The sequence below is a fragment of the Apteryx rowi genome, unplaced genomic scaffold (genome assembly GCF_003343035.1).
Source record: "Apteryx rowi isolate R43461 unplaced genomic scaffold, aptRow1 scaffold_1, whole genome shotgun sequence".
Classification (NCBI taxonomy): Eukaryota; Metazoa; Chordata; class Aves; order Apterygiformes; family Apterygidae; genus Apteryx; species Apteryx rowi.
This window is the reverse complement of record NW_020447196.1, coordinates 4,803,613-4,830,498: the sequence shown is the minus strand read 5'-3', so window position 1 is coordinate 4,830,498 and position 26,886 is coordinate 4,803,613. Positions and strand designations below refer to the sequence as shown.

At 44.4% G+C, this 26,886-nt stretch overlaps 1 protein-coding gene across 1 annotated transcript in view; it reads right to left on the bottom strand.

Annotated features, from left to right (window-relative positions):
- KCTD15 (potassium channel tetramerization domain containing 15) overlaps window positions 1-24,461 on the bottom strand; it is a 43,735-nt gene extending 19,274 nt beyond the window's left edge. Inside the window, exons 1-2 of the mRNA XM_026059111.1 lie at window positions 24,402-24,461; window positions 19,834-20,009 (exon numbers count right to left, since the gene is read on the bottom strand). Of these exons, the coding sequence (XP_025914896.1) occupies window positions 19,834-20,009; window positions 24,402-24,413 (188 nt within the window). The 5' untranslated portion in view covers window positions 24,414-24,461. The remainder of the gene's footprint in view (window positions 1-19,833; window positions 20,010-24,401) is intronic.
- Between the last annotated feature and the right edge of the window lie 2,425 nt (window positions 24,462-26,886).

Sequence of the window (26,886 nt, the reverse complement as noted above, 5' to 3'; positions counted from 1 at the left end):
TCATGAGTACTGAAGAGGTCCCATGGGCAACAACATTTCAGCTTCCAGTGTCTTGAAGGATACCACAACTGGGACCCACAGTGTTTGCGCACATTAGAGAGCAGATGAAGTCAGCCCAGGGTAAGGGAATGGGAATGGTTTTGTACTGCACAAATTTTGTGATCAGTCAGAAATGAGATACCGATTAGGCAGGCACTCGGGGAGCTCCGCTGCCTTCCGGCTCTCCCCCACGCGTCATGAACTCGAGTCACGGGTGAGGTTGCAGCCCTGCAGCTCTGTTCGACCAGGCACTGTTCACCCCCGAAAATGGCTGCTTTTATGAGTGGTCATGGTGCCAACACCCTTCTGGTGGGCAAATTAGGTTACGCCGTCTTCAGGAGAAACCACTTGCTTATGCCAAGCAGGTGTGATGCTTCCAGCGCTGCTTGTAGCAAGGTGGAAGTCTCAGGAAAGTAAGACAGAAGGCAAAAAGAGCTAAACTTAGATCCTACAGAGATGGGTAAGTCTGAGCAACGAATGCTTCTTCGCTGTTCCCACCTGTTGCAAGAGACACTTCACTTTTTAATTTATAAACACTTTCACAGCTTTTGTCCAAGATTTAATTTCCAGGCAGAGCATACATCACGGCAGGATCAATCAAAGCAGTTAAAGGCCTAAGGATTACGAGCTTGCCTTTCCATTGCCTCCATCTCCTATCACCAGCATCTGGAGCACTCCCACCGCGCTTCAGCTCTGTCTTGCCAGCGCTGCACACCTCTCAGCTGCACGTTTCCCCTCCTGAATTGCAGTGCGGCCCCACGTAGCAGCACCCAGCCTCCAGCCCGTGCGTCTGTCCCGTAATTCGCGCCCAGGCTGGATACTTTGCACTGTTCTTCCTAACTTTTAGAAGACAACCTGTTGATCATATTGCTGCAGTTTCTTTGTGCTTCTGTTGTTTTTTGCTACAGGCTTTTACATTTTCAATAATGTTTAGCCAAAATGCCAAAGGGCAAGTTTCTAGCTTTATACTGATTTCACTATGATATTTAAGATCTGCTTTTATTAGATTAAAAACAAACAATGCAGCCAGCCAACCCACAAGGGCAAGATCGCCAGTAAATTCTTCTCTTAGCTCCTGGGACAGGGAAGGAAGCAACGTGCTGTATTTAAGTACCTACAGACAGTGTTTTCTGCGCATGTGCCCTGATAATGCCAGCTCCCTGTTTTCCACCTGCAGGACTGAACTAGCTCCCTACTTTTCTTCTCCAAACAGTAACACGGGGCTGGGGGGGGGGGGGCCAGTCCCCAAACTGCAGGCTTCATGGCTTCATACGCCTGCCAAGCTCCATCCTGGGAGCAGCGAGGGCTTTCAGCGCCTCCGGGAGCACCGCTCAGGCTTGCAGGGATCACCGCCGAGCACCGGCAGCGCAGCCAAGGCTCTGCCCGCCCGACTCTCGCTGTCGCGAGGGTTAGGAAGGATTTCAGGACAGGAGAGTTTTCCGGGGGTTTCTGCCTTCTGTTTTCAGGCCACAGTTTAGGCATTTTCTTGACAGCCCCGAAAGATGGATAAACTCTCTCTTTTTGAGCAGAAAACTTAAATTCTTGTTTAGTAAATCCGGTTCCAGAGGTTTTAGGAAGAGCAGCCAACGCCGTGGGCCTGGCCGTGAGCTCGCTCAGCAGCGCAGGCCAGGGCAAAGCGCCAGCAGCACCGCGGTGCGTCCCGCTGCCGGCAGGCCCCGCGCGCCCGTCCCGCCCCGCCCCGCCGCCGGGCTCCCCCGTTCCCACCACCTCTCCCACCCGGCCGCGGCCTGACGCCACATAAGCAAAACTCCTCACCCCGACGTTGCGCTAAAAGTATTAATTTAAGTAATTACATGATTAATATTTAACCATTCAGTGATATTTTTGTCATTCATAATTCAGCTGTTTACACTTATTAAAAATTGATTCTGTAGACATTTTTCCTGCCCAATGTCAAATCAGTGGGGAATGCACACTTTAGAAAACTGTCATTAAAATGTGTCTTCTTTTTCTCATTTTACAGGAGGTGCAGAAGAGCGCCACGTGTCTCCGCCGGGCGGTGGAGCGCACTGGTCCCTACGCCCCGACGCTCCTCTCCCCGCCGGCTGCTCCCCGCCGCGGGGGCCGAGCAGAGCCCCCGCGCTCCCCAAAGCTCTCCCGGTGCACTGGTCCCTACGCGGCTGCCGCCTCGGTGCGGAGCCGGGGCCGAGGGGAGCCCCGGGGCGAGCGTGGCCAGAGGCGGCCGCGGCAGGACACGCTCGCAGAGTCTCCGAAGGGCAATATTACTCAATATTTATTCAAGGTGGGTACGATAAATACTGCTACCTGCTTTGGCAGAGAAAAAAATGCTGCGAATTGGAGCAGAGGTGCCGGGGAGACTAAAATGCATCCGAACCCAACGCTGTCACCCAGGTGGCTAAGCAGTTTCTGTTACTTGTCCTATCACAAAAAAAGTAACTTCCAGGAAAGAAAACCCCAGGGCAGCTGGAGTAACAGCGCCCAACCCGACAGGGGTGACGCCGGGGCCACTGCCGGGGCCAGGGCTGCTGCCCGTGACTGCCAAATCCCAACCCTGGCGCTGCCGTTCGGTGCTAGGAGCGGACGCTGCCACTGGGTTTGTACAGTAGTATTTGTCACATTTCCATAATTTTTATTATAAAAGCAATGACTTGTGGCAGCCTCAGTCCAGGGTCTGTGCGTAAGCTGCCAGCAGAGCACCGGTACGCGCCTTCATGAGGGAGGCGCCTGAAAAGCAGGCAGCCCCCGCCGGAGAAGGGGCACGAAGGACCTCGCTGCGTGGCTGGCGGGCGTCTCCTGCTCCACCGCCCGACGGCAGCTACGAGGGAGAGACGTTCAAGCTTGGTCCCTGCCAGGACACGAGCTCTCTCGTGCCCTGTCCAACAGGGAACCTGGCTACAGGTTGCACCTGACTGCAGTTGTTTTCCTGACCTGCCCCAATTCAAACCTTCAGCAATAATTAGTGTGAAAGTCAACAAACAAAACTCTGCTGTATGGTTATATCGTACTTTCACACCCTGCCGCCTGGCCAAACAGGGATTTTAAGCCTCTTTCCAGTTATGGGAAAAGAGTGCTTAACGAGAACCGCCGCCTCCAGCAGCGGTGCCCGTGTCGTGCGGGCGACGCGTCCCGCCGGCTGCGTTACGCTGCAGAAACACCGCGCGCCCTTCCCCGCGGCGGCCCGGCCACAGCCTCCACCGCAACCACGGATAACGTCGTGCCACCTACCTCAGCTGGCTCGAGGCAGAGACGTGCCTCAGAGGTGCTAGAGCTGAGGAAAGTTTTGTTTTAAGCATCTTTGGTTTGCACAATCTTTTGTTTGCATGCGGACAGACAAAAGCGCGTGCCCCACCGGGGGTATAAACTGCGACTCTGCAGACTCCGAGATCCAAGCAGCCCGCGTGCTGAAGGACGCGTCCCTGCCGCCACGGGCCGCACGTCCCGCGCCGAGCGGCTGTAGTCGGCTACGAAACGCATCCGCGAGACCCGCACAGAGAATTTTAAAGCCTGCAGCCCCCCCAAACATCTCTCTCAACCTTTAACGACAAAAGAGTGTCAAATAATACAGTCCGACCTCGGCAGAGGGATGAACGGGGTAAGTTACAAGGTAATGGGTTTATCCATCTCTAATTCCTCTAACCTTGTGTTCCTGCTGTTTAACTTTGATCCTGGAATGCCATAGGAGTTTTCTGAGCCATATGCTCGCTTTGCAGTGCTTTTGAAGGATATTACACTCATTAACTATTAAGCACCTGAAGGAACTGCAGGATCTATTACCTAGATTTAATACTTCATATTTTGCTGTTCAGGCTAGAATATCTATTTTTGCAATAGATCAGAGCTGGTATATATAGTATCAACATGTATTTTTAAAAGTCAATAATCCAAAAAGAACATTATCATCCACCATGCAGAACCATTCTAACAAAGTTCTGGAAGGATTTTTAATACTATCACTAAAAAGCAAAACTAGATACATAAGAGATTTTGTGGTTATAACAAAGACAAGGATGATTATGTTTACAGTTCTCTGTTACTATCAATTAAAGTCCACTGAAGCAACAAGTAACAAAATAAACTGTAATACAAAGTACCTATTATTTCTGAAATACTACACGTAATCCATGGTAAGGATATGAGATCCTATGGGTCTTTCTCTTCCCTCTGTTGCTAATAGCCCATGTCCATGCTTAAAACACTTTGGAGGGTCACTATTTGAGAGATTATTTAATGGAAATATATATATAGAGAGAGATTTTGATATATATATATTTTAATTTATAGAGAGAATATTGCCTATACATAAATTAGCAGTTAAAACAGCAATTGGAAAGGCTAATTCCAGATACAGAAGCCAGTGTTTTTTCTTGTTTTAAAAAACTCTCTGGTAAGCAAGAGCCACGCTGGTCCGGCATCAGTGCGGCTAAGCCTCCCCTCCTGTCTTTGGGGAGGAGGAGGAGGAAGAGGAGGAGGGAGCAGTCAAACAGCAATGACTAGAGGACCAATGACTGAGGAAATTTAGGGTTTGATACAACTCTAGTGGTACAACCCTAAACCCTGCACGTCATTGCCAGATTGGCGTTAGGCCCATCAGCACTAGTTGCTCACCCCAAATCCGTCGGGAGTGTATCTGCTCCCTGGGGGCCCGGCTCTGCCACCGTCTCACGCAGGAGTAGGCAGTTCGTGAGTAAAGCACCACTTAGTCATGAGTAATGGTGGCAGAATCCAGCCCTAAATCAGGCTAATGATTTTATTTTGCCTTATTAAACTAGCGTTTGTATATTTTAGTGTGTTATTTTAACAGCTATAAAAAGACTTCACTAAACAAACAGTTTCTAGTATGTTAATTGCTGCATTACGAATTCTTTCATTCCGTTCAGTGTATAACCACATTTATAAGCTGGATAAGTAGAGACACATACAGACAGAACAGCCCTCACTCTATACACACATCATAACTCTGCCACATTTATTTAAGTCTTCAGTCATGAAATGCATTCGCTGTGCTTAACAAGAGAAAATACAACTTTCAAACCCAGGTAGGATTTGCATCTCTCTGTAAAAGCACCCTATGTGCTACTGACACGGTTCCTCTAATCTTGTTAATCTTTTGTAATAGGGAAAGTGAAAAACAGCCTTCCATTATGTTTTGATACTTAAATATACCATTTGCATTTATTCGGTCTAGCTAAATTAAGTACCTCACTGAAGCCCCCGACATGCATCATAGCGTTGGTCACACCTAGTCCAGGGAAATAAGGTACCTGTTTCACTGTGCTCGAAAGACTGTCTTATTTGCGTAAGGCAGATTCGGGGGGTTAAGCAGAGCGCAGCTCCGGTGCTCAGCCCGGGCTGCAGCCGCACAGGCTCCCTGCACGGCACCTCGCAGCTGTGACCGAGCAAAACCCGGCCTTACTGCCCTGGCAATCCTTGGCATAAAGCTCTGTGGGACTTGGGCAGGAGCTGACTGCACGCTAGGACTGACACCATCAGCTCCGTTATGAATTATGTCGGCGCCGTGGAGGCCTCCTCCCAGTAAAACCAATGCACCGACCAGTTAACGCACCCGTGGAGCCAGCCGAGACCCGTGCCAGGAATCGCTCAGGCCATTCTCAGCTGCACTACTCATATCATCCAAATAGTATTTGACCTATGCTGACTAAGCCAGGCAAAATCCTTCTGCAGAGCTTCCCAGGTTGCTCTGGAGTAACGACTGCTGGCGTACAGGCTTCAGATGTGCCTGGCACAGAGCTGCACGGCAGCTCGATGCAGTAGTTCAATTACTGTAGTTCAAGATAGGCCAGTTCTGCTACCCTTATTCCTAATAAGTGGTAACTGTTCAGTGAGAGTGTGAAGGGCAGAGTCTGGCTGACTTGCTTATTTTTAACAAAAGTAACCAAATAATATTACAATAAGGTATGAACCCTCAAAACACAGAACTTGTTACAGGTAGGAGCTAAGTATTATTCTTTCAGTGAAATATGTCAAAGTCCAGGTAAGTGCACAGGAACTCATATAATGTAGGCATTATCAGCGTATCTGGGAATTCATCTCTTCATTTTAAATTGTGGACTTTTTCTTTAATGTAAACAAGCACCTGTTCGCTTGATTTCCAGTACTATCATTTTTTCCATTTTTTTCACTTCTTCTTGTGACTTTTAATTAATTCTAACTGAAGTTTTGTCTAAATAGTTGGTGAAGACTAAAAATAGTATACAAATGTATATTGTTGAAAGTATCATATTTTTATTATGTCATTGTTGCTGCTGCTCTGATTTGAGCCTGTGAGAGTTCTTGGCCTTTTATGTTTTGTCAATAGAGAATTTACACTAAATTTTGGCTATGAAAATCAGCATGGGAATAAAAATTCTTTAATTTAAAAGAAGTTCCCAAACTAGCATTGTAATATTCCCTAGTTTCCCAAAGGTCCCAATCCTGCAAGAAATGCATTTCAGCTCATACTCTGTGGGAGTTGCGGGCAGTCAACAGAATTATCCTGTTAATTTATGAGAAGATGAACAATTCAAATAATATATTCCTGCCTATACAAGCCTTTTCTTGCTATTCCTTTAAACATCCCTTCCCCCTAAATCATAGTACTCTGAGGGCCCTGATGAGAAAAGAGTTGCAGCAAGTATCCGTCCTTTTTCTTCTTGCTTACTTGCTGTAACTTTAAGTAGGAGCTAACTAAATACTTTAACTAAGATTTTCAGATCTGACTAGATTTGGACACTAGTTCCATTAACATAAGCCTTGTACTGGGTTTCTGGGAGGCTGAAAAACATGCAGATACTAGTTTTATTTTAATATAAATGGGCTAAATTCTTGTTCATTGAAGTCAATGGCAAAACTCTCACTGAGACTCAGTGAAGCCAGGAAAAATCCCGACTGTCCCTCATTTACCTTTCCGGGTGCAAGTCTGGCCCTCCACATCCTTTGCATGTGTGGGTGCTGCGAAATCAGCACGTTTCACTACAGGGCTGGAGAAAGCGGGCCAGATCCTTAAGGCCTGCACCACCTTTTGTAAAATGTAAATGATGCAGAGCTCACACATTAGCTTCAGTACCTACCGCTCACGCAAACAACTAGAATACTTCATCCTGCTCAAGCCATATCCCTTTGTTTTTGAGCCCAGACCTATTAAAGCTGACCAGTTTCTTTCCTAAGATTTTTTTATTTATTTCCAGGTCAGCAGAAAAAAGTTGTCAAGCCCAGGCTGCCAGGGACTCTTTACAGCGTCAGATTTGGTCTGCATTAAGCATAAACACAAGCTTACCCTCAGTGCCCAGGTCTGCTTCCACGGCATGGGGCAATTGCCACTGATGTAAACAGGGATGATACCTGCTTCTCTGGGTAGGGATAAATTGGCTTTCTGCCTAAAAGAAACTGTTCGCTCTGCTTGGGCAGTTGTTGGTATGCTGGATTTACTAAACAGGTAAAGCTCTTATGTTGCTGGGAATGATAATATGGGGGAAAAAAATGGCTTATCTTACACTTCCTTTATTTGCTTTTCCTGCAGCCCATCCTTTTACCCTCTGGTGAATAAGCTATACCAATTTTGCACAGCCCCAGAACGTACCATTGCTGCAGTTATACACTGTGCATCTCAGGTGTAACTCACCACTGCTCGCTTTGGCATGAAGATGTCTCCGAGCTGCAGGCAGACCAAAGGCTGCAGCTGGCTGTAATTGTTATAATTCTCTACAGACAAGTGATCTGGAAGTTGCACCTAGTTCTCTCTATCCATATTTCTTTCATCACAGTTAAAATGACAAATGAATGATGCTCCTATTTATTTTTACACTTGATTAAGTTGTACTGAACATATTTTTCCTAGCTGTTCACTTAAAGTAACTGAACATGTCAAAAATATTTTGTTAAAAAGTAATATTAAAGGGAAAACAACTAACAAAGTCCTTATTTCCACATCAAGTAGGAGTACTCGGGTAAAAATTTTTGCTGGGGAGCCTGAGCAGTCAGCAGATGAAAGACAAAACCAGAGTGATATTTCCAGGAGATCTTTTGCCACCACAGCAGGACATGAGCGGGCAAACTCTGTACGGGAACGGGGGGAAGCAATGTGATGACACGCCAGCGAGGAGCAGCCAGGCTCCATGGCCACATCCCAGGAAACGTGGGGCAGCCCTGGACTATGGGCTACATGGAGGGACCCGTCACCAAGGAAGGAGGTAACCGTACACCTGCAGCACACAGGAGGCTCAGACTAGAGACTTAAGCTAGGCAAAACTTTAAAATAGTAAGAAAACCATAAAATATTGGATTCTGATGAGGTACTACTGAAAGCTGAACCTGGCTTTTTTATGTGACTGGGAGAGATTCATTCTTAAATACAATAGTATGGGCACGGGTTTGATTCTGGTCCCAGTGAAGTCAAGGCCAAAACATCCTTTGACTTAATTGAAAGCAGAAGCAGGCCCCAGCTTTAACCCTCCAGTCTGCAAACAGAACATAACGGGATGTGAACAGAGGAGGAAATATATCAGGAGCTGGTTACAAATCAATGCTTTTTTTTTTTTTTCTGTAAGATTAGAAAGCCGCCGCTGAATTTTTTTCTTCATTCAACAGTAGTGAAAGTGCTACTGGCCCAAAGTGAGCCCTCATTCACTACCAGACAACCCCAGCACAAGCAGAACGCCTGGTTTCTCTCTACTGCAATCTGCTGATGCCCGTGGAGTTCCACTTCCCGAATCGGCCTGTGACATTACATGGAAGCTTTGCAACTGCGGAATTTAGGCGACTGCTTCCCAGAAGATATGGCAAGTTTCCCAACTGCCAAAGCTGCAGCCCTTGGTGTAAATCATACTCTTACATCTTGTTGGCGTAACACCGACAGAGCAGTATGACTGCAAAGATGTTAAAAGAGTCCCTGGTTTTCATTGTTCACTTTCTCAAGAGAGAGATTTGCTGCTGCAAACGCTTCTACTACGTCTAAATGGATTACCTGCAGCACTGGGCAGCATCTGCACTCCATTAGGACACAGACGTAACGGGAGCCTGCCCTTTGGACTGGGATTCCTTCATCGTTTCAGCTTTACAGTGCAAATTTCAGTTTCCAGTGCTTGCCAACTGATCCCTCTGAGTCTGACCAATAGTAACGTTGCACATGCTGCATAAGAGCTTCCCAGCAGCTGCGTGCAGGATTCCTTTCAGATATTGCTTTATGTGGTCCTCAGCAGACAAAAAAGCAGCAATTTTAGCCTTTGAACGCATACCATACTACAATAGAGTGAAATCAACACAGTACACATGAACACGGGAATACCCCTACCCAGCCTATTTGTCCTGGTGCCCTCTCTGGAAGGCAGGCAGGCAGGCAGGCAGGCATCACAGTGACCACAGCAGTAAGGAATGCAATAGTGCGTGCATGCTAAGCTAATAACCATCCTGCCCGAGAGAGTTTCAAATGAGAACGAATTAGGTTAAAAAAAAAAAAAAAAAAAGCTAAAAATGTTTACCTTTTTAAGCATCAAAAGATTAAAATACATATTAATCACAGTAGATGAGGTGAAGGAGTGGGCTATTTGTCTGAAAGAGCATGGAGATATGAGTTCCTAACTTTGGCATTTAATTAATCTCTGCAGCTTCTCCCATCTATAAAATGGGGTTAGAAGAACCACCTTCCTGGTGTAACTCTGTTTGTATCTGTGGGGTTATACCAGGGATGAGAGTGACCTGACTATACCTACCTGCTTTGGTCACCAGGTTATGCATTTAACGTCAGTGTAGCACAATGGAACAAGCTGATGTGCTGCAAGGACTAGGCATAGTCAAAAATTCATTACATGAATGTAATAGGGAACATGGCAAAATCGGTGTGGCTAACAGCAGCATGTGGCATAACCTGTATTAGCTACAGCCTAGTATGCTCTACAGCATGTTGTTAGTCTGTGCGTGAGATCTATCCCCTCTTAGGCTTTCACATGTGAATCTTGTGTTTTGAATGCCTACGTATCTCTTCTGTTTAAATATGCACTTTGTTCTTGAAGATTTTATTAATCTTTGCATTGATTAATTCCGATTTCAGTTATACAGTTATAAATTTAGAGTAATTCCTTCAAAACCAGTGGAGTCATCTATGTGGAAAGTCCATGTGACCAGGAGAGATATGTATACCTAGCTGTAAGGACAGGGTTCTTTGTCTTCAAATGCCTTTTGATCTTAAACCTTCAAGTATTTTGGGGAACAAGTACTGTGGATATCCAACAAAGGCATCTTACTATAATGTTCAAGTTCTGATAATTCCTTTCCACTCCTGGTATCAGTATGCATCCCTGCTATAACTCCACAGAGGTCAAAGGGTTACACTAGGGATTATTTTGGCCAGATCTATTAGGACGGTTTTCTAAAAGAATAGGGCTTATTTTGTGTCCAGTTAAGACTATGGTAAAACTCTCATTGACTTCACTGGAAGAGAGATTTGGCCCAAAGTACCAGTATCATCAAAACCACCTCCATTTATTTCAGTGAAAGTAGGCAAGGAATTAATATGGTCCAATATATGTTTAAATCTCAGATTTCATAAATGATCACAAGCATGGAGGTCACAATATATACACAGAATGACACCTACGACAACCGCCAGTGGGATCATTAAAATAATTAAGGTAGGCCTAGAGACAAATTCATTTCATAACATGTTCCTTACAAAACAGATACCCCCTTGCTTCATAATCTAGGAAGCCTATTTTACAAATTTTCTAAGTAGTTCTTGAAATATTCCTCCTAAGCAGACCATGCCTACTGGCCATTCAGGATCTTTATAAATCAAAACTTGACTTACACAGACAAACAGCAGTGAAGTGTATTCAAAGACCAAATATCAAGAGGTAACACTTCTGCTCCATGGGTGCAGCAGTTAGCTGTGACCTCAGGACACCATTTCCAGTGCAACGCTACCATAGCCTCATCTCTGCATAACTCCTCTCCGTGAGATGTGCCAGATGCACAGCACACAAAGATGAAATCAATACAGGAGATTCCCCTTTGTTTGAAGTGTAAAGCTGCTATGACTGTGAAAGTGAGCACAGACGTGATACTTTATGCTGCGTTCATCAACATGATGAACGTGATCAACATGCCTCTACTAGCAGCACATAAAAGGAGGAGACAGGTTGCTTCAATAGCATCCTATGGGAGAGGTTTCTCAAAATATGCTGCTAATGCTGATGCTTTACATTTTTCATGTTAGCACCCTGGAAATGACTGCTGAAAAATACTTAAACTGTGCTGCTGGAACCAAAGTGTCATGTCAGGTGAGAGGTAAGTGAGTGGTAAGCTTAAAGAAGCAATGAAGAAAATGACAAAGGACTTGACCAACTAACAGGAATTTAACCTGAGAAAATGCTATAAGTATAGTGCCCTAAACCAAAAAAATGTTGAATTTTGGCCTCCTTGTCTGCTGGGTTCTCTTTGTGAGCTCTACAAAACAGACTAGTTTTCAGCCCATTGTAAACAGGAAGGGTAGGAATTACTAATGTGCTAAATGTTATGATCAGGTTATCATTGCAAAAGAACAAAACAAAGAGCACAAAACAAGAAACAGCTGAGTTTTGCACCAGAGACACTGCTGAACATTCGTCTTCACAACTTCTCTCAGAGACAGTAAGCAACATCTCTACCTACCAGAGCTAGGCTGTGTGAATTACATGAATTTTCATAGAAAGAGGGTCTCCTGGCTGCTCTTCCCTTTCGACCAGCCAAGCTGAACAAGCTAATATCTAGAACAAGCTAATATCTCAAATTCTTTTTTTTTTGAGCAGCCTGTGCCAGGCTTAGCAATAGAGCCATAATTTTATTTCTGTAAGTCAGATGACTCTGATCTGCTATCTATTCCTCTCCATGATTAGCTTGGTCTGCTCCTCCCTAAATGCTGTAATACCCATTTATGCCTAGAACATCACACAACCCAGGCTGTAAATATATACAGAGAAATAATAATTTCAGAAAAAATGTTCATCAGAGACTAGCTATGCAACATTTTCATGTACGTTTCATCAAATATTCCAAGGAAGCATACAAATAATTCATTCACTGACAGGCCCCAATCTCAGCACCCAATTAAAATAAGATGTGTACTCCCGAAGGGTAAACTCGGCTTTCCTCTCAAGAGCCTGTGGGCAGTCCCCGGGCAGCAGCTGTGCTGGGCAAGGCAGCGTGTGCGACGTCCAGGAAGGAGTAAACACCTTCATCAGAGCAGACAGCTCAGCTCTGTTGTGACTCCCTATATGCCTGCTAGTATGAGCTCCTGGAGAGATGGACACGGACAGGTCTGAAGAACCTGTTACCATATAAATTCCCTTCCTCCCATCTCCTACTGCTGCTGGAGTGAAGGGTTAGGGTTATGGGGCCTATTCTACCTTTACCACTAAAGCTACCACTGCAGCTGGGGAATAACATCCTTGGGTGACAAAGGAACATTCCTCATCAGTGTGTTTCCATTGGCTCACCCTAGTTTCCTCAAGACAGACCCTGAATCCAGGAATTTTTCCCTTTAGTGAAAGGTAGCGACAGGGTGTCTTAAGTCATTATTCCCAGTTCTAACTGCATCCTTGTTACATCCTTGTTTTTTTCAGAGAGGCCAAATTGTGTGCCCATCAGTTGGGATAGGTGTGCTCCCACTGCTTGGACTGGTGGCTGTCCTTGGGCTGTAGCAGCTCCGGTAAGTCTGACCACAAGGGGGAATGGTTATTCCCATTCACCCACCACACCGCCATACACGCTGCCAGGGGAGCTGCACTGGACGCGTCCTAGCAGCAACATGATTTGCCCATGACAGCCGACACTTCACACCTTTCCTGCAGCATGTCACAGCACTGCGTGGACTTGTGTGACCACAGCCATGCAGCACACTTACTTACAAAACAGAAATACTTCGTTTTACAGATGGACAAAGAATGGTTTATTTTTAATTATTTGATTCAGCAGCTTGGGAATGAGAATCCTTTTGCTTGCTCCAGCTCTCTCATGTAACAGTCACAGGCTCATATGCACACTAGGGGAGGGGGAGGATGGGAAGGGGAAAGGCCCTTTTAGGCTTTTTTTCTTTAAGTGTTCTGCTGGTCAGAATTCCCTTGGAAACCAAACAGAGATGCCCAGTCAACAACCAAGTGAGAAAAACTCACCGGATTTGTCTCTAAATTGCATTTGAATATAATGAAACAGAAAATGATTTTCATATCTATGAAAATTCATATGTTAATTCAGAAAAGACTCTGCATGTGACCAAAACCTCTGGTTTTCTGCTCCTTTACTTGTTCTCATCTGCAGCACACACCTGATGGCCTTGAAGAGCAGCAGAGCCAAGGTGACACCCCAGCAGGCTCACCCATCTCTGCTGAATTGCCCTCCTGCTACGTGATGGAAGCTACGTGTGTGCAGTGCTGATGCATGGTGCTCACAGTCTGCATCTCTGAGCATTTGTAACATGCAGGAAAAACACTCGCTCCTACCTCTTCAGGTGTTTTGCTTTAAAGTCTGTACATTTTAAGTTTACAGTATCTATTAAAATTAATGAGCTTTGTGCTGCAGCTCACATGCAGTCACGTTTTGGAGAGCTTTGCCTGAATACGGGCTGCTGGCTCAGACTCAGAAACTGCCTTTTGGATAATACACAACCGTTTGCAGCCCTGCAGAGCCTGAGCCCTGTCTCCCCCCGCTGCAACAGAGCATTAAACAACTGGCGCCAGTGGGAAGAGTGGTAGCTTATGGAGAGTGAAACGTGCAGGGTAGGCAGGCTTGCCCAAGTCCTTTAGTGTGTTTAAAATAGTGTCATTTAGCAGGTCTGCCCAGGACAGGGAGTTACGAAGAGGGACAAGATACTGCGCACATGCCAGGTGGGTGAGCTGTGCACCAAGCAAAGTGGAGCAGAGGGGGATTGAAAAAGCTGGGAAAAACCTACATTAGTGTCTGCAGTAACGACGCTGCAGGGGCTCAGGGCTGCAAGGAGGCTGCGCCTGCCAAGGAGAGCTGGCCACAGTTTAGCTCCAGACTAGAAATGTGCCCTCAAATGTGCGGTGTTTTAGGAGACATGAGCTATCTCAGGCTATGAACAAATTCCTGCTCCATTTAACCTCTTGTCCAAAGTGCAGGCCTTGTTTAAGGACTGATGTACACCCTAACTGCTGGTATACAGTAAGCAACAACATTTGTTAATTGGACATTGTTTTCTCTGAGTAACATCACGAATGCACAGGTTTGATGGGAAATCAGCAGAAAGTCATGGTAACAGTGACACTGGCTTGATTCTACATGAGCAGGAAATGTGAGATGTTCTCAAGGGTGAGAAGTCTGTAAAATTATATACCTTAAACATATCTGAATTAAGAATTTCCCTGCTCCTGCCCAAGAAATACAGAGCAGAATCCAGTATATCCTTAGAGCAAAGGATGACCTGGAAAAGCTGTTTTCATGTATCTCAGTAATATATGCTTGAGTTTATACCTGAGCTTTATCTGGCTCTATGCTGTCAGCAGGCATATGCTGTTGGGGCTCTGTGTATCTCAGTGATAACAGAGGGCCCCAAAACGCAGAGAAGAGCACTCCACTGCAGCTCAGTCCAGCCTGGCCTGGCCAGTCTGCAGAAAAGCGGGTTAGCAGAGAAGCAGAAGCGTTAATGCTGCGTGCTGCCAACCAGAGAGGTCAAGGTGTTGGGGGAAAATGTAGGAGAATTAAAAAATGGGGATATCTACAGAGTAGCTACAATCAGAAGGATTGGTAGAAGAGCTACTTAAGAGTGGGTTTATACAAGAAAGACAGTTTGCACATGAGGGACAGATTCAGGGGAGAAGACACATGCTTTAGGAGACTCCTTCATAAATGCAAAAAAATGTTCATGGCTTCAGAGGAAACTGGGGCAGGGATATGCCTGGAAAACTTCATTATATCTTGTAACAGCTAAAGTCAAGTCATTAGTTTTTGAAATAGTTAAAAAGCCTGTGTTGGTTTTCTTTACAGCACAAGAGTCTCCAGAGAAGTGAATGATACAGCCAAGGTGTCCTGAGAGCTGAGACTGGGACATCCGTCATGTTGGCACTGGCCCTGGATGCCTCAGGCAGCAGGGCTAAAAAGTTCAATTTTCATAAAGAGGTAAGAAAACTGCCAGAAATACTAGAGGAAGGTGGGTGCTGTACGTTACTGAGGTAGAAGAAAGGCTGAGAGCAGCCAGGGCCAGTCTGACAGGTCCCCAACACCGTGTGCTACCAGCTGGTAGTGGGGAAGCTCCACAAGGGCCGTGTGACCACACCAGTCCCGCTTAGAAACGTCCACTTTCATTTAAAATATTCCCCTTCATTTTTGTCACATTACTAATGGTACTGAAAGCATAACGTTTTAGAAATATATTATTTCAAACAAAAGCACATACTTATCTTTAATAGAGGGTTATACAACAAACACTAATTAGCCAAGAATGTAAGGTAAAAATATTTACCTTTCATAGCAGAGCAAGTCTTAAAGTGCTCACAGCTGTTCTCTGAGATAAATACTATATAGGGCTGTAAAAAGGACTGACTTCTGATGAGAAATTTTATTCAGCTTTCAAACTGAAATTCAAAATTGTATCAAAGCTTTCAGTGAAATTTTGAAGATTAGCTTTGCTGTGGTAAATAGGGATTTGAAACTTTTAATTCTTTTCCACTTAAAGTCAATGAGGTTTATTACTCAATTCAGTGGGAATAAGACTGGATGATCTGGCAATGTCTTTGGACATTCCTGACTGCACATTAAGAGCTTGGACTTCTAGCGTTTTTTTTAAGAACTGTCTCACGCCATTGGAGAAATACAATTTGCAGCTCACTTCATAGATGTGCTAGAGCCTTTGCAGCCTTTACAGTCTGTCATGTGAATCCATATTCAAGTGTCAACGTGTGAAAGGGCTGCTGTAGAGGTAGCATGGGTGAAAACATGAATGAAATTTCTAAAGGAGCTGCTCTCAGAGATGAATAATTTCTCTATTTAGCTGTTTACTTTAGAAAAAAGATGTTGATGGTAAGAGTGCACAAGACTGAAATCAACAGATTTCTTTTTCTTTTGCACACCTGTAATTCATAACTACCAGAGTTGATAGTTTTAGTGGGAGAATTTACTTGAAATGAACTGTTGAAACTGAGCCTCAGATCCAGATAAGGCAGTGTCATCCTCCCCTGCACCTCCAAAGCTTGTTAACTTCAATGGCAATCTAGGGTATACAAACGCAAGTAGCTGTAGCAAGAAGGATTAAAAATCTCACTTCTGAGATCATTTGCGTGACTACTGTTGTCAATCACAGGGTTTTATGTGTTTCTCATTTTCCTTGCCTTTCACGCTCTGAAAGGCCAACTTACTTGTTTATACGATGTGTCATTCAAAAAGCCAATTTGAAAGGTGCGTAAGAGTAATGAGTAAGGTGAACATGACTGGTTTAGAAAGCATCTCTTACAGTGGCTGTTTAACTCTCTTCGCCTTTGTCACAGCAGTTGTGCGCTGTTTGAGTTTTCTCTTCTTTAGATGAGAGACCTGATGTAGCCCATAAAAATTTACTGGAAAGAGGGCGTCTACCACGTTTAATGCCTAATCTGGCACCCTTTACTTATGCAAATTCAATCAATGGACAAATTCTCTTCTCACAGCAGTTGCACTAATACAAACAACATCAAAGACGTCCTCAAAGTTGCTCAGAAACAACTCCGGCATCACTGAAATGCAAAATTTGCCCTCTGACTTCACATCCCCACCTGCTCACTCACGTGAGTAAGACGCACAGAATCAGGCCCTGCATTTGCATGAATTAGAGGCAACCACATAACTTGCAAACAGTCAAGCACAGCAAGCCGAGTGGGCTGAGCACAGTCGATCCTAACAAATTACAATAAGAAATGTATCACACTGCCTGCTGTCAGGTGTAATTTATATCATACCAGAGGGGTGACTGGAAAGCAGGTAGAGGCAGGAACTGGCCATACCTATACTTGCTCCTGCTGGGCCTGATCTTGCAAGCTGCTGGGAACTCTTCCCTCCCATTGAAGTCAACGTGAACTGAGTTCTTTCAGGACCTAACAGAATAGGGCCTCCTTTAAGTACTTCTGAAGGATAAACATGATTTAATGTTTTTTCTAATTCCCGTTAGCATGTGATGTCTGTGTGCATGCATACCCTGATTATATTTATACACATGCACACAATCTGAACCTGTCCTTAAGCATACTTGTACAGTATAAATTACAAGCTAAAAGTATATTTAGGATTTTGGAGCACACAGAAAGAAATAAGAGATTGTAACACAAATAAACAGGAAGATTATTCCCACAGATTTCATTTTTAATGAGTGCAAACTGTAGTTTCTGTGGCTGGATCTCTGATTTAGTAAAGCATTTCAGCACACGCTTACATGTTTTGCTGAAACAGAATCTACGAATTTGTTCAATTGCTTAGATTTGAAGCTTTTAAGCTCATGTTCAAACCAAGAGTTTAATGCCCTGTCCAAATAATCCAGAAAGTGCTACATGTGGATGAGGACGGCCATGCCCCTATCTGTGGCCCTGTGCGTCATCTCTGAGCATAAGCTAGTAGTGCTCTGGCATTATCACTAGATGTCTCGCCCAGAAGACCTATCTCCCTTCCTCCAGCATCTGTGAGAGACCCGTGATTGCTCCCGCACCCAGACCGTGGTGAAGACACTCTGTGTCCCTATGGGAGATGCACCACAGAGCAGAGAAACATCAGCACGAGCTCAACTCGTCCCACTGAAATAACTGTGAGTTTAACTTTTGACTTAACTGGGAATGAGCGTGGGCCATACTCAATGGTGGGTAACCAATTAAGTCCACTATACAACACTGTGCAAAGCCAAATTAAAAAATAAAAAAAGATTTGACTCTAAATTTAAAGTTCTACACTCTATCCAACTTCATAATGTATGCAGCAAAATGTCCTACTTAAGGTATTGGTGGGGGGTGAAGTGAGCAGCTGAAGAAGCATTCAAGCCTTACGAGATAACGCAGCAATACAAATGTAAGACAGTACACGGCAAAACATCATGCGGTACATGAGCTCCGGTCAGTCACAGTTTTCTACTTTTAATTTAAATAAAAGTACAAAACCAGAAGAAATACATTTCCATTATTTTAGCAAACAGAAAAAAGAGGATGGTTTTAAACCCGTACCCTATTCTTCCTAAATGAAAGCTGTGAATTTATGTATATTTTCCCAAGGCTTACATAATGGAAGTTTTTATTAAATAACTAAGATATGGGGCATATTTTAAAAACAGTGTCAGCAGTGATTTTTTTAAATGTGGAAACAGATGTGCTGCTCCATTACAACTGCTGCATCTTCTCTTTATTTTTTGTACTATGAAATATTCGTCTGTTTTTCTGTGTTATAAATCTCTCCCCACTGAATATATTTCTTCCCTATGATTAAATAAGTACTACACAGACATCACTAAATAAGAACTGTCCAGAAAAATCATGTTGTTTTGGCCCAACTTTAAAACACAGGCGTTTTAATAACTGTTTCTTTTCCATAGACCATGTCAACAGCTACCTCTCCTTGGCATGAAATCACAGCCATATGCTTCGTGACATCAGAGGCATTTCAAGGTGTCTCCATAAATGCCATTTATTGCTTGGGAAACTGCCAAATCTGTGCAAAAGTCCCTACTTCTTTTAAAGGAAAAGCTCTCAAATAAAAACTTTTTTTGCACAGATCATCCATACCAAAAAATCTATCTCCTTGTCGCAACACTGGCCAGGCAGGTAGCAGAACCTCTGACAACTAACCCTGCTGGCCTGGCTCCTGGTTTGCTTTTGAGCCCAAAGTGCCTCCTTCAGCCAGTCTGACAGACACTTTGATACTGCACATCTCACACCTTCTGCTGGTTACATATGAGGCAATTAACCGTTCTGACAAATAAACAGCCTAAATGCCAAAAAGCCAAGTTATTTTAGTGTTTTACTGTAAATGTAAAACTGTTGGGTATATCTAACAGAATGCTCCAATGAATATGCTTTAACCCTTAAATCAGTGATACCTTTCACACTCCCACCAGAGGCCTGACACTGCTGAGGATGCCCACCTCACCTGGCGTCCAGCACCCTACGGATCCAGGAGCCGGGCGGATAATGAAGAGACTCTGTTACTTATACAGATATACTCTCATGCCACAGGTATTCATAATTAGACCTATCTGGAGTCTCCTCTGTGATAATACTGGCCAGAACAGAATAAACCTTGCCAAACATGTCATTAACATGTTCAGTACAAATCAGCTACCTTTAATCTTGCAAAGATTAAATCTAATACACAGTTGCAAACAAATATATGAAGTATGCTGGCCACTTTACCCAAAGTAAATGACTATAGTGTCACTGAGGCTGACATCAGCTGAGAATAGAGCTACAACTGATTTTAGGATTTCTCCTGGCTGACAGAAGGATCCCCTAGTCCCAGTGCAACAAAGTTGTTCTGTTTTCTTAAAAGAAAACAATTTTTTTTTAATCTGAAAGAAAGAAGTTGCTTGGTATAGTTGTAAATAATCTAGGACAGTCACACCAACAGGTGCTTCAAACATAATGATATAGTGCAGAAGATGCTGAGAAAGAAAATGAATAGATTCTCTAAATAATATATAAATTTTACAGGCCTTTTTCTTCTATAGAACCCTAGTGAAGTTAATGTATAAATCGGAAACTGAATTATTCATAAGCGGTGAATATATAATAAATTGTATTTCACGTTGAAATATTCCTCACAGGTACACGCATATTTCCATGCAGTGAAAAGAGAGAGGCAGAGGGCCTGCAAATGCCGAGCTCTTACCTGGAATCTGGATACTTTGTCAAGGTGGCCAGGCTGCTGGTGTACATGTGTCCTCCTACGTCGATGTGCACGGGGGCATTCGACTTGGTGAGCTGGGCTGGGAGAGGAATTCCTTGCGCAGCCAGAGGAGAAACTGGGGATCGTGTTAGAGACAGACGGGACATGCTTCTTCCCTCCTGGAAATGGAAGGCAAAAAAGAACAGTTTCTCTTAAATGTAGCAGTGTGCGTTACCTTTATTTCTAGTGTGATCACAGATCTAATCAGATCATTTTTGCATCTGCCTGATCACATATTCAGCTAACAAATTATTGCCACCACTGTAATTAAGTGTATTTGCATCATTTTCTTCAAAGTACCAGAGGGGAAGAGAAAGATGCTTATTAGCAATAAGAAATCAAGAAAAAAATTTTTCAAGGTGTCAGCCTCAAGGGGCATAAAACAAACTGCAAAATTCTAATTAAAGGTCGCGGGCTTATGTGTTAGATGTGAAATATCCCCTGACAAACGAATAACCAATTTGTGAATTGGGATTCAGGGGTTTTTGCAAGTTTGTCTCAGTAACGAGACACCTCTAAATTAGTGACTTCCTCAGTACCTAAGGCATTTAGTTTATACATGTAGTAAAATTCACATCAAACTAAGATCAATTTTATGTTTTTTAGTAATCGTGAAATAAATGGATAATTTTTGGTTAAGCCTTAATATTAGATATAAAGAACTAAATAAGCTTTTAAACTGAAGGCAATTGATACCTGCAAGCAGTGAAAACAGAAAGACATGTAAACTGACCCATGTTTTCATGACAAGAAGCGTTAGAAACTACTACACAATCTGGCATGTGAAATTACAAATAAACATTTCTAACAATCCACTTAATATTTACTGCACTAAAAATATTTAAAAATTAGTGAAATTATTGAATTGAGTCCAAAGATCTTCAGCTGACATAAAAAGCAAAAAAATACTTGACTATCTTAAAAATAAAAAGGATTACCAAAGCAAAAAAAACCACAACAACCATCAATTCTCTTCAGTAAGAAAAGCACAGCTTATTCTGCATTAAGTGTTCTGTCTCGTGAAGCTAATTTAAGTTAAATCAGTATAGACAGCATATATGTCAAATGGAAAAATACTCAATCTTTTATAAAAGTTGAAGAAAATGTCCATCCTTTCTCCCCCTTATGGGTAAAGCAACATATGCAAAACATTATAGTTGAAGACATTTCTGAATATAATCTAATTTTCTTGGTATTTTGTTTTGCAAGCATGCTACCAAACATCCAGACTCTTCCTTACATCTGACAAGCACTTTACATACAATATTACAAAGTGAATTTCCATTTCTCCCACATTACTTGGAGCACGTTTCTTTCGAATGCTAAAGCTGGTCTCTGCTTTCTTTTAGCAAGAAGTCTTTTGCACAAAATCCCTGGCTACACCGCTCACTGAACACACAATTAGCAACATTCTCTGTAGAAAAAATTCTAGCTGAACTATAAAGAAAGGGATTGAAAAATCTTAATACATCTGGACAGCTTCATAAGTCATCACAACATCCTCCTGTGCTGCATTCCAGCTAGTTCGGCTCATGCGAATTCTGTGCTCTCCAGCCCAGAGATACATCACCCCATTATGAATCCACATCGTCCGCTCCTCGACCGCGCAGCGGGCGCCCGCACCCAGCACGAAGCAAGCACCAGCTCTGTCCTAGGACTCCTGCGGCAGGCGCTCTGAAAGTGGCATTAACGTTTTCGCTGCAGCACCACCTTCAAGGAAAGTGATTGAGTCCTTTCATGACTAAGATGCTGCTTTCTTGTTTCCCACAAGAGCCTGTTGTGGGCCAGCTTTAGTAAATATGCCCTATGCCATAAATAAAAGAACTAACTTTCAGAAACAACTTAGCGTGTAAGTACCTACAGTATCTGAGCAGTGTGTTTACTAAGCTGAGGGTGCCTTGTCTGTCGACCAACACAGACAAGGATTCTTTTATCTTACCAAAGAGCAGTGTAAACTCACGCTCACTCTCTCTTCCTTCCCTTAAATGAAAGGGTCAGAAGACACGGGATGAATGTCAGCCCTGTCTTTGTTCAGACCCCAACTATTATTACTAATGATAAAGGTACAGACCTTGCGCAGCACAGAGCTGCCTTAGAAATACACCTCGTGGAGTTTCACAGAACAAGTGCCTCATTAGGACTCCTCTGCACCCCTTGTTACCATTCCTAAATGAAATCAAAGGACTTGCAGCCCTCTGTAAACAAGTCTTACATTTAACCGTTTGTCTTGAAATACAGACTTCAATTTTAAAATATGCACAGATAGCTAAAGATCAAGTGATCTTCAATCTATTTGTGCATATTTAAACACAGCTGCTATCTTAGGATTTTGTTTAATGGTAGTATACCAGCAAATTTCTTGATCTGTAAAGTGTCTGAGATCCTCAGTGAGGCCCTACTCACGCACTAGATATTTAATTTATACTATTCACTGGAGGGACCTTTTGAACAATCCTCCGCTTTTGGCTTCTCTCAGCTAGAGCATGTGTTGAAAAAAACATTTAATTATAGAAAATCACTGGAAAGCTAAAATAGTTCTCAAACTTTTATGGCTTTGCATACTCATTGAGGACGCTACTGGCTTTTTGGGGGGTGGGGAGAAGGGGAATTAAAACACGCTTTTTCCTTGCTTGGAGAGGATTCGTATTAAAAAAATGAATCCAATGTGTTTATTAAAGTTGTGGAATTCAATCATTTTTGTATGACTAAATTATCGAAGGGCATAATTGTTAAATACTACATACAGGTCATTGAAAACAATTCTATTCCCCCCCCCAAAAAATTCCATATTTCTTAAGGTACCTTAACCCTATTTCTAATGACTCTCTCCTCTTTTTAATGTAAAACATTGATAAAATTCATCACATTGATTAATGTACTTATTTTATGCACAAAGCAAAATCCTAAATGTATTTATCCAGTGAAAGTCTTTATGCACGTATTTTCTAATACTGATGTGAAAATTAAAACCTTAAGGGTAAATATTGCAGAAACACTACCAAACTTCATTTATTAAACCATGTAAAATAACGCTGGCTCTTTAGTTGCCTACAACAGGATATAGCATCCCAACTAGTGGCACAAGCAATAACCCTGCTCTAATAAGTAACACAGGAACCTGCTAAAGGCAAAATCAATAGAGCCTGATTCCCAAATTATCTGAATATTTAGTTTTTCAAACATTACACGCCAAGATCTTCCAGAGCCAGCTTATCTTTTTCTGCCTTTCTAAGCTAACTGCATAAGTACTGCTTGTAAAAACTATTTGCCCATGCAAAGTGAAATAATCACAATGCCATGCTCATTTACACACAAAATGATTTTGTGTCCCATTGTGCTCACAGTTGTTCAGCTCTCTAGGGGTGATTAAACTAGCTATGCTGCTACAGCTTGAGATGATTTCACTGAATCGTTTCTCCATGAAGTTGCTTCTTTGCTAAGCTGTTATTTTAACCATAAAAGGTAAACAGAAGGCAGTTGTAAGAGCTCCATTCAGCTCCGTGCCCAGGGCTATAACCCTAGGGCAGAGAATGCTGAAAGACTGCAGAATTTTCCAGGGTGTTGCCTTTCTTGCTCTAAAGCCTTCAGGAATACTGTTCATTTAATACACACTCTAGATGATACATTTCAGATCCTACTAAAAGAAAGACTTCAAAAGTGTAAGAACTTTTGGGCGGATGAAGCTTTCCCACCTCTGCACATAGCTCGGGGCCATGGTAACCAATACTGCTGTTGATGTTGGGAAAATACAGTAGAAATAAACTGCACAGAGCAGAGCAGACAGATAGGGACAAGGGAGGTGAAAGGTTGCAGGGAAGAAACAAGCAGCAGTCTGGAAGGGTAACGAGAAAAAAGGGAAAAGAAAGAAAAAGGAGGCAGCTCTGAAGGAGGGACAAAGTTAAATCAAGGAACAGACACTTAAAAGACTACAGATGGGAGGCAAGACTAATTAAGGATGTAAAAGCGCTTTGTTTCTAAAGTTTATTGTTGCCAGGATAAAAATTAATTGAAACTAATGCTGTTATTCACTCGTGCAGTTTAATTCCTTCATGCACATTTAAGACATGAAATGAAATCTGCAGGTTTAAGGACCTGCCATGAAACAGCTCTCCCTCCCCAGAAGATGTGGGAAGGGGGCATCCCGGGCCCACATGCAGCCAGCTAGCGGTGGCTACCAAAGGCACAAAGTCCAGTCTGCAGCAGGACCACTGGCTCGTCTGTAATGAGATCAGCACCAACATCTGTTCCCTGACTGGTTCCTTTATTGGATTCTCATTGAAGCTTTTTTTTTTTCTCCCCAGAGCCCTTTATTTCTTTAACAGCAGCTTTATTATACCACTAAGAGTAAAATCACCCACTGCAGCCCCTCGACCTACCCATCTCCAGCACTTCTGGGGAATAGCCAGGCACAGAACTTCACGCGGCGCTGCCGCCACTCCATGGCAATGCCTGCGCGTCCAGCGCCTGCACCCAGCTCAGCCAGAGGGTCACAACTCCACACTCGCAATTACCTTTGTCTCCATACACCCGTACAGTGCACACTCTGAATCTGCCTCCTAAGCCACTTGCAGACAATAGTTTATGCCGTGAACCCAGCCTAAAGACAAAGAAGGGATCGGGTTATTTGAAACCTCTGACCAGATGGCTCCAAAATTCAAAGTCCATAAACATTTGCACACACACCTACACGCTGGCTCACAAAATACCGGACCGAGTGACAGAGCAGATCGTGCCCAAAACTTTTACAGGGGAGGGGGGGGAGCTCACTGTGGAGCTGCCGTTACCAAAAAAAAAAAAAAAAAAGGGAAAGAAAAAAAGAAAAAAAAAGAGAAAGGCTTTCTCCTTCCCCCCAGCCCGCCTGTCTTTGGCAGTCTCCAGTCTATTTAGTGCAAGTTTCACGTCACCCAAATGCCTTTCCCTGCTGATGGCCAGAGAAATCACCAGTAAGCAACGCACCGCGGTCACTGAACTTCTGCCTTTTTCTTTTAAATATACTGTATGCCCAAAGGTAAAATTCAACNATACTGTATGCCCAAAGGTAAAATTCAACCAAAAAAAAAAAAAGGCACAACATGGCGTCCTTTACTTATTCTCACATAACAAGAAAGGAGATGTCTTAGATGAATGCAAAAAAAAAAAAAAAAAAAGCCGACTCTCCGATCCTGTACACGCTGCGCGCAGCCAATGGTGGTGCGCATTAGCCAGGCTAATGTATTAATTTTGCAGAAGTGTGCCACATCGCATGCAGCAGCAGGAATGCAAACTATAGCCTAGAGTGGTCTGAAGTCTCCCCCAAGCCGAGCCCCGCACTCTCACTGGCGCCAGAGTTTCATTCGCCGCCCGCCCGCGCTGCCCTGCGCGCTCGCCCCATTGTCGCCCGCCTTCCCTTTGTGCCGCGCCGGCCCCGCGCACCCCCGCGGCGCGCAGCCACCCCGCCCGCCCGGCCCCGCGCGTACCATGCGAGCGCGCGGAGCGAGCCGCGCTGCCTCCGCCGCGCCGGCGCTGCGCCGTCCTCAGAGCCGCGGCCGCGGCGGCAGCGGGAGCGGGAGCGCGGGCACCCCGGGCCGCGGGGCTCCGCCGGCGCTGCCCATGCTGGCGCGGAGCAAAACAAAACATACACACGCGCACGCACAGCGCGCACACACACACCGCACACACCACGCGCGCGCGCGGCGCCTGCAAACGGCTCCTGTAGCTTTAAAAAAACACCCCTCTGCCGCCGCTGCCTCTCCGGAGCCAAGAGCCGAGTGAGTTTCCAGAAGAGGCACTTTCCAAAAAAAAAAAAAAAGAAGAAGGAAAAGAAAAGGCGCGCCCGTGCGATGCAGCGCCGTGCCGCGCCGGCAGTGCGCGCCGGCAGCGCGGCCGCTTGCTTACCTTGCGCGCAGAAGAGAGCTGCGAGCCCCCCTTTGCTCTGGGCTCGGTTGGGTTTGTGTGGTGATGGGCTCGCTTTTGGCTTTTATTACTATCTTTGCTCCTCAGATCCTGCTGTGATTATTATTATTTTTAAAGCTTCTCTCTCGCTCGCTCTCCCCTCTCTCGCTCCCTCGGTTTTTTTGCTGCTTCTATTTATTTTGTGTGTGTGTGGATGTGTGTGCGTGAGGGGGAAAAAAAAGCCTTTAAATGAAACTGCCGAGGCTGTTATGAGAAGAAAGGCAATAATCCCGTCTCTAAATAACAGAGGGAAGGGAGAAGAGGAGGAAAAAAAGCGAATTCTTGCTCAGGGCTTTGCAAACGCCTGCAGGGCAGAGGATTAGGCTACAATTAGCTCAGCCCTTTGCTCTCGCCCGAGCTAATTTTGCGATGAAAATTGGATATTTTCCCTCCTTTTGGTGAAGATTTCCAGATTTATTCCCCCCACCACCAAAAAAAAAAAAAAAAAGGAGAAGAAATACAACCCTTGAAAATGAAATAAGGCTGGGAAGGCGGCCGGCGCCCCAGCCCGCGCCCCCGGCGCCGCCGCCCGCAGAGCCCCTCCGCGCGGCGCGGGCGGGGCCGCAGCCCCGCGCAGCACCGCGCAGCCCGGCCCGGCCCGGCCGGGGATAACGGTTCGGTGTTGGGGAGGATCAGGCCACTGTCACGTCCTTCAACAGACTTACTGAAAAGAAGGAGGAAAAGGGGGGGAGGGAAAAAAAAGCTGATTTTAATCATTGTCATTTGGTCTGATGTAATATTTCCCCAGGCATTTTCAACTAGGCATAAATTTTCAGCTCCCAAATAAGTAACACAGGGCACGTTTCTCACATCTCTTGACTCCTCTGTTACAATTAGGGTAGCACCCACTCTGCACTTGTTGATAAACTAAATCAAGTTTAAAAATAAATAATAATAATAATAATCCCCCCCCCCGCGCCGCGGCCACCCCCCGCGGCGGGGGCGCAGACGGGGGCCGGGGCGGCAGGCGGGGGGGCCGCGGCCGCCCTCCAGCGCGGCCTCCCCCTTCCTCCTCGCCCTCCGCTAATGTCTCGCATTGTAAACGCCAAATTTCCTGTAGGCCAT